The sequence below is a fragment of the Indicator indicator genome, chromosome 1, assembly GCF_027791375.1.
Source record: "Indicator indicator isolate 239-I01 chromosome 1, UM_Iind_1.1, whole genome shotgun sequence".
NCBI lineage: Eukaryota > Metazoa > Chordata > Aves > Piciformes > Indicatoridae > Indicator > Indicator indicator.
Window position 1 is genome coordinate 1,110,902 of NC_072010.1, and position 14,976 is coordinate 1,125,877.

The 14,976-nt window shown below is 53.0% G+C and overlaps 1 protein-coding gene across 1 annotated transcript; it reads left to right on the plus strand.

Annotated features, from left to right (window-relative positions):
• Nucleotides 1-2,128: 2,128 nt before the first annotated feature.
• KLHL35 (kelch like family member 35) lies at nucleotides 2,129-13,941 on the plus strand. The gene is made up of 6 exons (XM_054387730.1): nucleotides 2,129-3,018; nucleotides 7,390-7,574; nucleotides 9,066-9,184; nucleotides 10,651-10,839; nucleotides 12,336-12,524; nucleotides 13,753-13,941. The coding sequence occupies exons 1-6, from the start codon at nucleotides 2,129-2,131 to the stop codon at nucleotides 13,939-13,941; spliced, it is 1,761 nt and encodes a 586-aa protein (XP_054243705.1).
• Nucleotides 13,942-14,976: the final 1,035 nt, after the last annotated feature.

The window sequence follows — 14,976 nt, forward strand, 5'->3', positions numbered from 1 at the left end:
GAGGAAGAATTATTTCCCTGTGGGGGTGACAGAACACTGGAAGAAGCTGTTCAGTGGGGTTGTGGAGTCTTCCTCTCTGGAGATATTCAAGACCCACCTGGATGTGCTCCTGTGTGACCTGCCCTGGGTGATCCTACTCTGGCAGGGGAGTTGGACTTGGAGGATCTCTGGAGGTTCCTTCCAGCCCCTAACATTCTGTGATTCTTGAGGCATGAGTGATGCTTTCTTGGGGTGGTGGAGGGAAGATCCTCTGAGCTAGGTTTGGTTGTTCTGCACACATCCTGGTGCTGGTGGAGCTAGGAGGTGTCTTCTAGAGCATGGGAGAATGTGAACACCTTTTGGGTCTGTGGCCAGGTGTGGTTGGCTCTCTGGAGGATGAAATTGTAGGAAGATTGATGAAGGACTAGAGCTAAAACAGGGCTTCTGACTCAGGACAAGTTCAAGGTAACCTTCTCTGTCTGCCTGGAGAGGGGTGTGTGAACACCACAGAGCCATGGATGGGTGGACTGCTCAGTGGGTAAGGAATTGGCTGGATGGTGGCATCCAGAGGGTGGTGCTCAGTGGCTTGAAGTACAGATGGAGAGCAGTGCCAAGTGGTGTCCCTCAGGGCTCTGTCCTGGGACCTGTGCTGTTTAATATTTGTATCAATGTTATAGGCAGTGGGATCCAGGCACCATCAGCAGTGTGCAGATGGCACCAAGCTGAGTGGTGCTGTGGATACCCCAGAGGGACAGGATGGCATCCAGAGGGAGCTGGACAGGCTGCAGAGGTGATCCCAGGGGAACCTCCTGAGGTTCAACAAGAGCAAGGGCAGGGATCTGCCCCTGGGCTGGAACAATCCTCACTGTCAATCCAGACTGGGGGAGGAGGGGAGAGAAAGCAGCCCTGAGGAAAAGGCCTTGGGGGTGCTGGTGGGGGAGAAGCTGGCCAGGAGCAGGCAGGGTGAGCTTGCAGCACAGAAGGCCAAGGGCAGCCTGGGCTGCAGCCAAAGCAGTGTTGGCAGCAGAGCCAGAGAGGTGATTCTGCCACTTGGCTCTGCTCTGGGGAGACCTCAGCTGCAGTGCTGTGTGCAGCTCTGGAGCCCTCAGCACAGGAAGGACATGGAGCTGATGGAGAGGCTCCAGAGGAGGGCCAGGAGAATGCTCAGGGCTTGGAGCAGCTCTGCTGTGAGGCCAGGCTGAGGGAGCTGGGGGTGTTCAGCCTGGAGAAGAGAAGGCTCCAGGGAGACCTCAGAGCAGCCTGCCAGGACCTGAAGGAGGCTCCAAGAAGGCTGCAGAGAGACTGTTTGCAAAGGCCTGCAGGGACAGGAGGAGAGGCAATGGCTTCAAAGGAGAGCAGAGCAGATTTAGATTGGATGTGAGGAAGAAGTTCTGCCCCAGGAGGGTGGTGGAACACTGGCACAGGTTGCCCAGGGAGGTGGTGAGGTCCCATCCCTGGAGATATTGAAGGTGAGGCTGGAGAGGGCTGTGGGCAACCTGATCTAGTTGGGGATGTCCCTGCTGAGTGCAGAGGGGCTTGGACTGGATGAGCTTTGGAGGTCCCTTCCAACCCAGACCATTCCATGATTCTATGATATTTGGACTGGAATCTGTGCTTCCTCATGGTACTGAGGAAGATGCAGAAACCATGAGGATGCTTAGGGGACTTGAGTATCTCCCCTGGGAAGAGAGGCTGAGAGGTCTGGGGCTGTTTAGTGTGGAGAAGAGAAGGCTGAGAGGGGATCTGATCAATGTCTCTCAATGTGTGAGGGGTGGGTGTCAGGAGGAGGGGGCCAGGCTCTTTTGGGTGGTTCACAATGATAGGCCAAGGAACAATGGGTTCAAACTTGAACAGAGAAGATTTCAGCTCAACATGAGGAGAAACGTCTTTGGTGTGAGGGTGACAGAGCCCTGGACAGGCTGCCCAGGGGGGTTGTGGAGTCTCCTTCTCTGGAGCCTTTCCAACCCCAGCTGGATGCATTCCTGTGCAGACTCCCCTGAGTGCTCCTGCTCTGGCAGGGGGGTTGGACCTGATGATCTCTGGAGGTCCCTTCCAACCTCTGATAGACTCTGAGACTGTGTTGGATATTGCACTGAGATCTCCTCCTGCTTTGCTCTTCTCTCCTCTCCTTCGCCGCTCCCCGGTCAGGATGCGCCGAACGATGAAGGAAGAATCCAGCTTGGGGACCAGCAGCCTGGAGAAGGTGAGGAGGGACTCCAGCCAGGAGAAGCTGCAGGTGAAGCTCTGCAGTGGGTCCTGCCACGCCGAGCAGATCCTCCAGACCCTCAACTCCTACCGCCGGAGCGGCATCTTCACCGACGTGGTGCTGCTGATCGACGGGCAGGAGTTCCCCTGCCACCGTGCCACCCTCTCAGCCAACAGCACCTACTTCAGGGCCATGTTTGGTGGCAACCTCAAGGAAGGCCACCAGGACATTGTCAACATCCAGAAGATCTCCGCCTCCGCCATGTCTCTGCTGCTTGACTACATGTACGGGGGGGACCTCGTCATCCAGGAGGACAACGTTGAAGGCATCTTGGAGCTGGCTGACCTGCTGCAGATCTCCAAGCTGAGGGATGCCTGTGCCACCTTCCTGGAAGGCCAGCTCCACCCTTGCAACTGCTTGGGCATGATGAAGTTTGCCGATTCCTTCTCCATCACCTCGCTGGCAGAAAAGAGCAAGAGGTTCATGCTGGAGTGTTTTGTGGAGGTGTCCCACCACCAGGAGTTCCTGGAGATGGGCGTGAAGGAGCTGGTGGAGTATCTGTCTGAGGAGCAGCTGGTGGTGCCCAAGGAGGAGGTGGTCTTCGAGGCGGTCATGCGCTGGGTGCGCCACGACGTGCCCGGCAGGAAGGCAGCTCTGAAGGACCTCCTGGAGCATGTGAGGTTGCCCTTGCTGGATCCCACCTACTTCCTGGAGAAGGTGGAAATGGATGGACTCATCCAGGACTCCAAGGAGTGCATTCCTCTGCTGCATGAGGCTCGCAAGTACTACATCCTTGGGAACGAGGTCAGCTCTTTGAGGTCAAGACCCAGAAGGTAAACCACAGCCTCTCAGCAAGTTTGTTGGTGGCACCAAGCCGGGGGGAGTGGCTGACATGCCTGAGGGTTGTGATGCCACTCAGTGGGACCAGAGTTGGGCAGGGAGAAATTGAATGAAGGTCAACAAAGGCAAGGGGAGAGTCTTGCACCTGGGAAAGAACAACCCCAGGGAGCAGTAGAGGTTGGGGACTGAGATTCTGGAGAACAGTGAAGGGGACAAGGCCCTGGGGGTCCTGGTGGGTGGGAGGTTGCCCATGAGCCAGCTATGTGCTCTGGTGGCCAAGAAGGCCAAAGGCATCCTGGGGTGGATCAGAAGGGCTGTGGTCAGTAGGTCAAGAGAGGTTCTCCTCCCTCTCTACCCTGCCCTGCTGAGGCCACATCTGGAATATTGTATCCAGTCCTGGGCCCCTCAGTTCAGGAAGGACCTCAGGGAACTGCTTGAGAGAGTCCAGCTCAGAGCCATAAAGATGCTGAAGGCAGTGGAACATCTTCCTTCTGAGGAGAGCCTGAGGGAGCTGAGGGCTCTGGAGCTGGGAGAGGAGGAGCCTGAGAGGTGAGCTCATTGCTGGTGCTAAAGATGTGCAGGGGGAGTGCCCAGAGGCTGGAGCCAGGCTCTGCCCAGTGATGCCCAATGCCAGCACAAGGAGCAATGGTGGAAGGTGAGGCAGAGGAAGTTCCATGGAAACAGAAGGAAGAATTTTTCCCCTGTGAGGGTACCAGAACACTGGCACAGGCTGCCCAGGGGGGTTGTGGAGTCTCCCTCTCTGGAGATATTCAAGACCCACCTGGATGAGTTCCTGTGTGACCTGCTCTAGGTGCTCCTGCTCTGGCAGGGGGCTTGGACTGGATGAGCTTTTGAGGTCCTTTCCAGCCCCTAACACTCTGTGATTCTGTGATTCTTCCCTAGGTCATCCAGCCTGCTGTAGTGTGAGGCCACTTCTCAAAATGCTTTTTTCCTCCCTTTTTCTCTGATTGCTTCACTTTTGGCCTCTCTGGAGGTGTTTGCACTCTGGGATAGGACAAGGGACAATGGATATAAACTCCAGCACAGGAGGTTCCACCTCACCATGAGGAGGAACTTCTTCACTGGGAAGGTGACAAAGCACTGGAACAGGCTGCCCAGAGAGGTTGTGGAGTCTCCTTCTCTGGAGCCTTTCCAGCCCCATCTGGATGTGTTCCTGTGTGACCTGTGCTGGATTCTATGGTCCTGCTCTGGCAGGGGGGGTTGGACTTGGTGATCTTTAGAGGTCCCTTCCAACCCCTAATATCCTGTGAGCCTGTTGGCCTGGCTTAAAGGATTCTTGTGAGGTTGAACTCAATGACTTTAAACCTCTGTTCCAACCTAAACAATTCCATGATGGTCAAGAAGGTCAATGGCAGCTTTGGATACATTAAGAGGAGTGTGGCCAGTAGCTTGAGGGAGGTTTTTCTCCCCCTCTGCTTTGCACCTGTGAGGCCTCACCTGGAGTACTGTGTCCAGTTCTGGGCACACCACCTCAAGAAGGACAAAGAACTACTGGAAAGAGCCTGGTGCAGGGCCCCTGAGATGCTGAGGGGGCTGAAACATCTCTGATCTGAGGAAAGGCTGAGAGAGCTGGGGCTGCTCACCTTGGAGAAGAGGAGGCTGAGGGGGATCTTACTAATGCTTAGCAATATCCAAGGGGTGTCAGGAGAATGGGGCCAGACTCTTCTCAGTGGTCCCCAGTGACAGGACAAGAAGTAATGAGCATAAAGTTGAACAGAGGGAGTTCTATCTAGTGTGAGGTGTCCCTGCCCATGGCAGGGGGGTTGGGACTAGATGATCCTTGTGGTCCCTTCCAACCCTGACTGATTCTATGATTCTATCTGAGCATGAGAAGGAACTTCTCTACTTTGAGAGTGCTAGAGCACTGGAACAAGCTGCCCAGAGAGGCTGTGGAGTCTCCACCTCCAGAGACTCCAGGTCTGCCTGGACATGTTCTGATGTGATCTGCTTTAGGTGATCCTGCTGTGGCAGGGGGGTTGGACTTGGATGATCTCCAGAGGGCCCTCCCAACCTCTATCATTCTGTGATCCTAATGCCCATGACACTTTTTCTGTTGTTGGCAAGGAATGTCCTGGTCACTGCTCTGGGTGTGCAGTGCTGCTGTCTGGCCAGACTGTGGTCACAAAGAGGTGCTTAGAGCTCTTCATTTCTGCTTTCACCAATGCTCTGAGCAGAGATTCACAGAATGCATCAGGTTGGAAGGGACCCTCAAAGGTCTTCTTGCCCAAACCCTCCTGCAGTCAGCCAGGGACATCTTCAACTGGATCAAGTTTGATACTGAGTGTCTCCAGGGATGAGACCTCCACCACATCTCTGGGCAACCTGTGCCAGTGTCTCTCCTTGGTGAGAGATTCCCTCTAATGTCTAAAGGGTTGAGTCCTCTCTTCCATTCACAGCTCTGCCACTGCTCTGCTCTCATTTCACCTCTTTTGGTCTCTCTCCTACCTGTCAGCAGGAAAACCTGGATCAGCTTCAGTTCCCCAGGACATCAGTGTGGTGCCTAGCTCCAAGGCATTGCTGCAGGGTCAGGAATTCATGTCCAGAGCAAAAAAAAAAAAAAAAACAAAAACCAACCAAACCAAAACTTTGCTTGCCAGGTGGCTACCTTAACATCCTTGATGAGCAGCAAGAAGATGGAGAGCTCCTAGCATAGGCAACTGCCAGTGAAGTGGGGGAGGAGAAGAAAAAATGATTTCAAGGGATGGGGGTGTAGAGAAATCTGCAGCTCTCTGTGATTGTGAAGGTTGGGTTTGACCAACCATGTTTTAAGCCTCTGCTGTTTTTCCAGGGTGCCACAAGTCCCTTAGGTGCAGTTTCCTGTTCTGAAGAGCTTCAAAACCCACCTAGAAGTGGTCCTGTGCCACCTGAGCTAGGTGACCCTGCTTGAACAGGAAGGGTTGAACTAGATGATCCCCAGGGGTCCCTTCCAACACCCTCTACCCTGTGATTCTGTGAATGAAGATTTGTGGGGCTTGGGGTTTTTTTTGGCTGCTGGGTGAAGCATCCTAGAGAGAAGGCTGGAGTTTGCCCCAGGGCATCTGAGAAGTCCCAGTTTGACATTTAGGACATGTTTCTGTCAGGTGATGGAGATGGTTTGACACAATTCACTGTGCTGGATGCCACAGCAGGCTCTTGCATACAGAACTTCTCAATGAGAGGGTCTGTGGTGACCTCCTCCAAGGTGCAAGCAGCTAAAATCCACTGGGGATGAATCCCACCCTCCAGCATCCACATTTTGCCTCCTCCTGTTTATGGCTTTGGTGTTAACTGAGTTGTCTCACCCTGCAAAAACCATGGCAGAGCTGGTGATGGATCAGCTGAGGGAGTTGGGATTGGTTAGCTTGACGAAGAGGAGGCTGAGAGGAGACCTTACTGCTCTCTACAGCTACCTGAAAGGAGGTTGGATCGAGGTGGGGGTTGACCTCTTCTCCCAAGTCTCTAGTGACAAGGCAAGAGATAATGGCCTCAAGTTGTACCAGGGAGGCTTAGGCTGGATATTAAGAACAATTTCATTACTGCAAAAGTGCTCAGGTGTTGGAGCAGGCTGCCCAGGGATGTGGTGGAGTCACCATCCCTGGAGGTATTCAAACCTTTGGCCATGGTCTGGTGGTCATGGAGCTGTTGGGTAGAAGGTTGGACTTGATGATCTTAAAGATCTCTTCAACCTTAATAACTCTCAGATTTTTTTACAACCTTAGTGATCCTAAGGTTTTATGATTCTAAGGTAAAATCTCTTCAACCTTAATGACTCTCAGATTTTTTACAACCTTAATAATCCTAAGATTTTGTGATTCTAAGACTAAGTGTTCCAAATCTTCTCTTTCACCCTTTTTTTCTCTCCCTTCCCCTCCTCCAGAGCTGTTCTTCTCTTGCCACCTACTAGCTGGCAGCATTCTCCTTCCCCTTCTGTCTCCTCTGCTCATTGCTATTAAGGCTGGAGAGAGAGACATTTCCTGGAAACATTTTTCCCTCCAGGCAGAGAGCTTGCTGTGGGCAGGCTGCCAGCAGCAGCTTTCCATGCTTGTGGCAGTGCCTTCAGAATTCTCAGGTTTGAATGTGCTGGAAGGGGGAGAGTGAGTGGCAGGAGCCAATCTCATGAGGGACTTTTAAAGGTCATTGCCTTTTCTCCTGGACCCCTTCCCATCCAAACTGGGAGGTTGCTTTTGGTTTGATGGTGCAGACAGAAGGGAAGGGGCAATGATATGCACAGAAAATCAGTAGCTGAGGCAGAAGAGGACATTGTCCTGTGTGCCTTCTGGCTGCCAATGTTCTAACTAGGATGGGAGGGATGAGGGAAAGGAGCAGCCAGGCCTGAGGACTTACCCATGTTGTTCATGGTCTAGGTTCATGGAGTTGGCAGAAGTCATCATTGTCATTGGAGGCTGTGATAAGAAAGGCCTTCTGAAGCTGCCCTTCACTGACCTCTACCACCCAAAGAGCAGGCAGTGGACAGCCCTCTCCAGCCTGCCTGGCTACACCAAGTCAGAGTTTGCTGCCTGCACGCTGAAGAACGATGTCTACATATCAGGTGAGAGACCCTGTACCAAGTGGTCCCTTCCTGGTTGCCTTCTGCTTGGACAATACCTCCTGAGGTCTGCTCACCAGGACTCGTTCATGTGCATCCCAGAGTCACTTCATGGTGGAGTTTCTCCCTAGGTGATTTGGATTTTGGTGTCCTAAGGAACAATTTCACCTTTAAAGGGGAAGGGTGACAGTATCTAAAAAAAACTTTCCCTCCTGTTGGACATCTGTCAAAAGTGTCCAGCTGTGGAGCTGCTTTTGGTGTGGGTCCTACAAGAAGGCTGGAGAGAGACAGTTTGCAAAGGCCTGCAGGGACAGGAGGAGAGGCAATGGGTTCAGACTAGAGCAGAGCAGATTTAGATTGGGTGTGAGGAAGAAGTTCTGCACCAGGAGGGTGGTGGAACACTGGAACAGGTTGCCCAGGGAGGTGGTTGGGGTCCATCCCTGGAGATATTGAAGGTGAGGCTCCACAGGGCTGTGGGCAACCTGATCCAGTTGGGGATGTCCCTGCTGAGTGCAGAGGGGGTTGGACTGGATGAGCTTTGGAGATTCCTTCCAGCCCACACCATTCTGTGATTCTATTAGGGAGTCCCAAAACATCATAGTTTTACTTAAGATATAATTCCTGTCAGATGAGGTCCATGTAAGGGATGGAGCAGTGTGATGAGTCCAGATGGTACAAGTCCAGCTGCTATCTCCACTGGGAAGCTGAGCTTACACAACCCAAACCCTGTGACCCTACTCTGGCCTAAGCTGTTCCACTGAGATCCCTGGGGCTTGAGAAGGGAAGACTAAGAGGGGATCTGATCAATGTCTCTCAATGTGTGAGGGGTGGGTGTCAAGGGGAGGGGGCCAGGCTCTTTTGGGTGCTCCATGGAATGGTTTGGGTTAGAAATGACTTCTAAAGCTCACCTAGTCCAACCCCAATGTTTCAGTCTGGCTTCCTGCCTGTCTTTCTGGCTCTCTTGGATTGAGGGGACAGAATGAAATTTTACTCACCCGAAAGAGGAAAATCAAAAGGCTCCACGGAGTTGGAAAGTTAAAATGGAAATATTGTTCACAAATAAAGACAGAAATACAAAATACACAAATTCATGTCAAGCCTTGGCCCAGTTCTCCAACCTGAGCTTACCACAACCTCATTAGGTAAGATAAGCCAAGGAACAATGGGTTCAAACTTGAACAGAGAAGGTTTCAGCTCAACAGGAGGAGAAACTTCTTTGGTGTGAGGGTGACAGAGCCCTGGAGCAGGCTGCCCAGGGAGGTCATGGAGTCTCCTTCTCTGGAGACATTCCAACCCCACCTGGATGCATTCCTGTGTGGACTCCCCTGGGTGACCCTACTCAGGCAGGGGGGTTGGACCTGATGATCTCTGGAGGTCCCTTCCAACCTCTGATAGACTCTGAGACTGCGTGGAGGAAGCAGGCAACGCTGTGGTGCAGTGAGGTGATGGAGTTGTTCTCAGGGTCACACCAGCCACCATCCCTCTGCTTTTCAGGAGGACACATCAGCAGCAATGATGTCTGGGTGCTGAGCTCCCAGCTGAATGTCTGGATCAAGGTTGCTTGCCTGCAGAAAGGTCGATGGAGGCACAAGATGGCAACGCTTCAGGGCAAGGTAAGCAGTGGAGCACATTTTGGGGCAAGCCCCATGGATCATTATCCAGCCCCCACCCAACCTTCTCCTGCTGCCCTGTACAATGAGAAGCTGTCAGTGTGTCCTCTGGGTCATGTAGAGATGGTTTGGATGGAAGAACAAGTAGGACATAACCAAGAATGTGGTGGAAGGTGTCCAGAGAAGGGCCACCAGGATGAGCAGAGGGCTGGAGCTGCTCTGCTATGAGGACAGACTGAGAGAGTTGGGGTTGTGCAGTCTGGAGAGGAGAAGGCTCCCAGGAGACCTTCTTGTGGCCTTCCAGGATCTGAAGGGGGCTACAAGAAAGCTGGGCAGAAGAGACAATAGTCACAGGATCCTAGGGTGTTAGGGGTTGGAATGAACCTCTGGAGATCATCAAGTCCAATCCCCCTGCCAGAGCAGGACCACAGAATCCAGCACAGGTCACACAGGAACACATCCAGATGGGGCTGGAAAGGCTCCAGAGAAGGAGACTCCACAACCTCTCAGGGCAGCCTGTTCCAGTGCTCTGTCACCCTCCCAGTGAAGAAGTTCCTCCTCATGCTGAGGTGGAACCTCCTGTGCTGGAGTTTATATCCATTGCCCCTTGTCCTATCCCAGGGTGCAAGTGAGCAGAGCCTGTCCCCTCCCTCCTGACCCCCAGCCCTCAGATATTGATAGACATTGATCAGATCCCTCTCAGCCTTCTCCTCTCCACACTAACCACCCCCAGGGCTCTCAGCCTCTCCTCACCAGGCAGGGCTCCAGTCCCTTCAGCATCCTTGCAGCCCTCCCTTGGACTCTCTCCAGCAGATCCCTGTCCCTCCTGAACTGGGGAGCCCAGAATTGGATGCAGTATTCCAGGTGAGGTCTCAGCAGGGCAGAGGAGAGGGGGAGGAGAACCTCCCTCCATCTGCTGGCCACACTCCTCTGAATGCAGCCCAGGACCCCCTTGGCCTTCTTGGCCACCAGGGCACATTGCTGTCCCATGCAGAACTTGTTGCCCACCAGCACTCCCAGGTCCTTCTCCCCAGGGCTGCTCTCCAGCAGATTGCAGGTTGGACTCGATGATCTTTGAGGTCTCTTCCAGCCTTCTTGATTCTATGATCATGTCCCAACCTGTCCTGCTGCAGTTGATTCTTCCTTCCCAGGTGGAGGACTCTGCACTTCTCCTTGTTGAACCTCATTTGCTTCCTCTCTGCCCAGCTCTCAGTCTGTCCCAAGTCTTGCTGAATGCCCACACAGCCTTCAGGTGTCTCAGCCAAGCCTCCCAGTCCATTTCCATCCGGCTGCAGGCTGATGGGAATGAAATAAGCAAGATTACACTTTCCAGTGTCTACCCCTGGGACCTTAAGAACCTCTCTGGTTCTCAAACCCATAACACTGGCCCAGTCCTGGCCTCTCCTCGTGTGCTCACCAAGGTGAGTCCAGCAGTTTCTCACCACCTTTCTTTGCTCCCTCTGTGGCAGATCTACGCCGTGGGAGGCTTTGATGGCTTTGGCCGCCTCTCCAGCGTGGAGTGCTATGATACCTTCTCCAACAGCTGGGCAACCTTGGCCCCCCTGCCTCAAGCTGTGAGCTCAGCAGCTGTGGTCTCCTGCCTGAACAAGCTCTACGTGCTGGGGGGTGCTGTGGATGACACCACGAACACCGACAAGGTAAGGCTGGGGGAGGGCACTGAGAAGGGATGAAGAGCTCCAAGTAAAGAGGGTTTGCCAAGGAACGTTGGGGAGCAATGGGGTTGTCCTTAAATCATAGAGTGTCAGGGATTGGAAGGGGCCTCCAGGGATCATCCAGTCCAACCCAGCCCTGCCAGAGCAGGATCACCTACAGCAGGTCACACAGGAACACAGCCAGGTGGGTCTTGAATATCTCCAGCTGTAAGGAAGTCTTAGACTTGAAGACTAATGAAGGACCCTTATAATATGAGAAGTCATGAGTGAGATCACAGCATCACAGAACCATTCAGGTTCGAAAAGACCCTCAGGGTCACCAAATCCAACCCACAACCCTCCCCTACAAGGCTCACCCTTAAACCAGAGCCCCAAGTACCACATCCAAACCACCTTCAAACACAGCCAGGCTTGGGGACTCCACCACCTCCCTGCCCACCACATTCCAGTGCCTCACCACTCTTGACAGGAGAAAATGTTTCCTACTGTCCAGTCTAAACCTCCCCAGTCACAGCTTGAGGCCATTCCCTCTTGTTCCATCACTAATCACCTGGGAGAAGAGACCAGCACCAACCTCTCCACAACCTCCTTTCAGGTAGCTGCAGACAGCACTGAGGTCTCCTCTCAGCCTCCTCTTCTCCAAACTAACCATCCCCAGCTCCTTCAGGTGCTCTCCATCACATTTCTTCTCCAGGCCCTTCCCAGCTTCCTTGCCCTCCTCTGCCCTGGCTCCAGCACCTCCACATCTCTCTTGCATTGAGGTGCCCCAAACTGGACACAGCACTCCAGGTGTGGCCTCCCCAGAGCTGAGTGCCAGGGGACAATCCCCTCCCTGCTCCTGCTGGACACAGCATTTCCAATCCCAGCCAGGATGCCTTTGGCTTTCTTGGCCACCTGGGCACACTGCTGGCTCCTCTTCAGCTGCTTGGCCATTGTCACCCCCAGGTCCCTTCCTGCCAAAGAGCTGTAAGGGACAGAGAAGTCATGAGCGAGATGAGACTTAGGGAGCAGAGAGATTGAGATTGAGAGAGAGAGAGAGAGAAGTTGTCAGGAGGTGGCAGTGTGTCAGACATGCTTTCAGTAGAGCTTGTTGTGCTCTGAAACCTGGCCAGCCCTGAGACACCCCAGGAACAAAGACCTGTGGGTATTCACCAGCAGGAGCTGCCTGGAGGAGACCTCTGCAGCCAGACATGATGCTCCTGAGCTGCAGGAAGAATCATTCAGCTCCATCTCTGAGCACTTCCCCACATGCTGGCTGGGTCAAGGACAACTACCCTAGGGGCTTGTTAGTTTGTCTGGTAGACCTGAATACAAGAGGGAATGCTGGGACTCATCATCCCATCACTCTCTGCACTGATCTCTGGGTGTTGAAGCTCCCATCCATGCTTCTTCCCCCAAGTGCTTTTATTTCTAGTGAACAGCAGCTTCATCCAAGCAAAGGTGAGGTAGATTCACCTTCTGATCACTGTTTCCCCTCCCAGGTCCAGTGCTATGATCCAGAGGACAACAAGTGGACACTCTTGTCTCCCACCCCTTTTTACCAGAGGTGCATCAGTGCTGTCTGCTTGGACAACATCATTTATGTTGTAGGTGGACTCCTCAGTAAAATCTTCAGCTATGATCCAAGGAATGACAGCTGGCAAGAAGTAGCCACCCTCCCTGGACCTCTGGTAAGGAAGAGGTTTGGGAAAGAAGCTCTGAGTAGTCTCTCTGTGGAACAGGAGACACCTGTGCTTTGCTGAGGGTGAAGGGCAAGGGAAATACATCATGGGTTTGGCTATGAACATGACCTCTGCAGGGCAACTCAAACATGTCCATGCTGCTTGGAGGATGTCTCCCCCAGAGCAAACCCAAGTTTTCTTGCTCAGGCTGAGGCTACACTAGGTAGTAATGCCAGGGGAGGGTGGAAGTATTGGTGTGGAGGACCTGTTCTCCATGCTCTGTGTTTCAGGGTAGGGGTTGTGTTGGCTCTAGCCTAGTCTGGGAACTGCAGCTGCACTGGTGGCAGTTGTCTACCTTGGTTTAGTGTCACCACAGCTGTGCACTCCAGAGCCATGCTGCAATATGAGCTGTGGCACAGGGTAGAGGAATGATGGCACACATCTCATCACCATCTGACTCGTCCCCTTGTCAGAGGCTCTTGCAAGGAGGTGCTGGCTGGGTGGCTGGTCTCTTGGTGTGCCTGTGAGCCTGGTGGACTGCTGGAAACAGCCATGGCCACATCACTTGTGTGCAGCAGTTCAAGTGTCTAAGCTTAGTGAAACACTGAGATGGCAGCATTTCAACAGCCAGACATCACTCACCTGCTTCTGCTCCTTTCTGCTAGATGGGTGAGAGCTAAGCCTGTTGAAATGAGTCAGCCTCTTGCTCATCCCCACTGCCTAGAGCTGGAGGCTTTCTGCTCAGCTCCTGGGCTTTGAGCCTGATGAACTGAGTCAGCCTCTTGCTCATCCCCATTGCCTAGACCTGGAGCTTGCTCCCCATCTCTTGGGCTTTGAGTCCATTGAACTGAGACAACCTCTTGCTCATTCCCACAACTCATTTCCCTCAAGCCAGAGCTTGCTCCTCAGCTGTTGTGCTTTGAGCCTGTTGAATTGAGTCAACCTCTTGCTCATCCCCATTGCCTAAAGCTGGAGGTTTGCTGCTCAGCTCTTGGGGTTAGCCCATTGAACTGAGACAACCTCTTGCTCATCCCCATTGCCTAAAGCTGGAGGTTTACTCCTCAGCTCTTGGGCTTTGAGCCTGTTGAACTGAGTCAACCTCTTGCCTGAAGCTGGAGCCTTTCTCCTCAGCTCTTGTGCTTTGAGCCTATTGAGTTGAGTCAACCTCTTGCTCATCCCCATTGCCTAGAGCTGGAGCCTTTCTCCTCAGCTCTTGTGCTTTCCTTCTGCTTTCCAGGAGAGCTGTGGCCTGACAGTGTGTGGAGGGAAGATCTACATCCTGGGGGGCCGGGATGAGAACGGGGAAGGCACAGACAAGGCCTTCACCTTCGACCCTGTGTCGGGGGGCCTGGAGCAGCAGCCCCCCCTGCAGCGCTGCACCAGCTACCATGGCTGTGTCACCATCCTCCAGCGCATGAGCAGATGACCTCTGGGCTCCAGCTGTGTCCACCTCCCACCCACAGCCTCCCCTGCAGTCACTGACCATGTGGACAGACCTCTCAGCTTCGTGTGGGGAAGGACAGCACCAGCTCCTGAAGATGATGTCCTCCAGCAGCCTCTGTGTTTGTTTTTATTTCCTGGCCTGCTGATGCCAACAGCTTTGGTGCTGATCTAGCTGAGAGGGGGAAAGGCTGCTGGGCTGTGTGAAGCTGCATCACAGACCTTGCCACAGTAGGATTCCAGGACCCTTGCAGCACCTGGGACTACTGAATTTGACTTTTACTTGGCTTTTCCTGGCTGTAGATCTGAGTTTTCTGTTTATGTTGGCAGCAGAAGCTCTCTGTCCTGCAAGGACAAGAATTTGCTGCTCTTATAGAATCATAGAATCAGTCAGGGTTGGAAGGGACCACAAGGACCATCCAGTTCCAACCCCCCTGCCGTGGGCAGGGACACCTCACACTAGAATCATAGAACTGTTTTGGTTGGAAAAGACCTCTAAGGTCATCAAGTCCAACCATCAACCCAAGACCACCATGGCCATTAAACCATGTGTGGCACCCAAGACTGTTGCAGTGAGAAACAGAGCTGCAGGATCCAATATTTTAGCTAAGGTTAGCAGATATTTGTGCATCCAGCTGGGTAGAAGCTTGTGTCAAACCATGGTGATGACCTCAATGGTCATCAAGGTCCAATGTTAGTCCCATTGCAGTGTAGAGCTGAGATTGAGGTTTATCCTACAAGGAGAAGCATTTGCTGCTTTCATAGAATCATAGAACTGTTTTGGTTGGAAAAGACCTCTAAGGTCATCAAGTCCAACCATCAACCCAAGACCACCATGGCCATTAAACCATGTGTGGCACCCGAGACTGCTGCAGTAAGCAATAGAGCTGCAGGATCCAATTCTTTAGCTAAAGTTAGCAGATATTTATGCATCCAGCTAGGTAGAAGCTTGTGTCAAACCATGGTGATGACCTCAGTGCTCATTAACCTCCACTCTTAGTCCCATTACAGCACAGAGCTG

What these genes read in the sequence shown, in the direction of transcription:
- KLHL35 (XM_054387730.1), top strand. Translation starts at nt 2,129, where the DNA reads ATGCGCCGAACGATGAAGGAAGAATCCAGCTTGGGGACCAGCAGCCTG. An exon ending in TTGAGGTCAAGACCCAGAAG is followed by an intron (nt 3,019 to 7,389) that starts GTAAACCACAGC and finishes TTCATGGTCTAG; the next exon opens with GTTCATGGAGTTGGCAGAAG. An exon ending in ACACCACGAACACCGACAAG is followed by an intron (nt 10,840 to 12,335) that starts GTAAGGCTGGGG and finishes TTCCCCTCCCAG; the next exon opens with GTCCAGTGCTATGATCCAGA.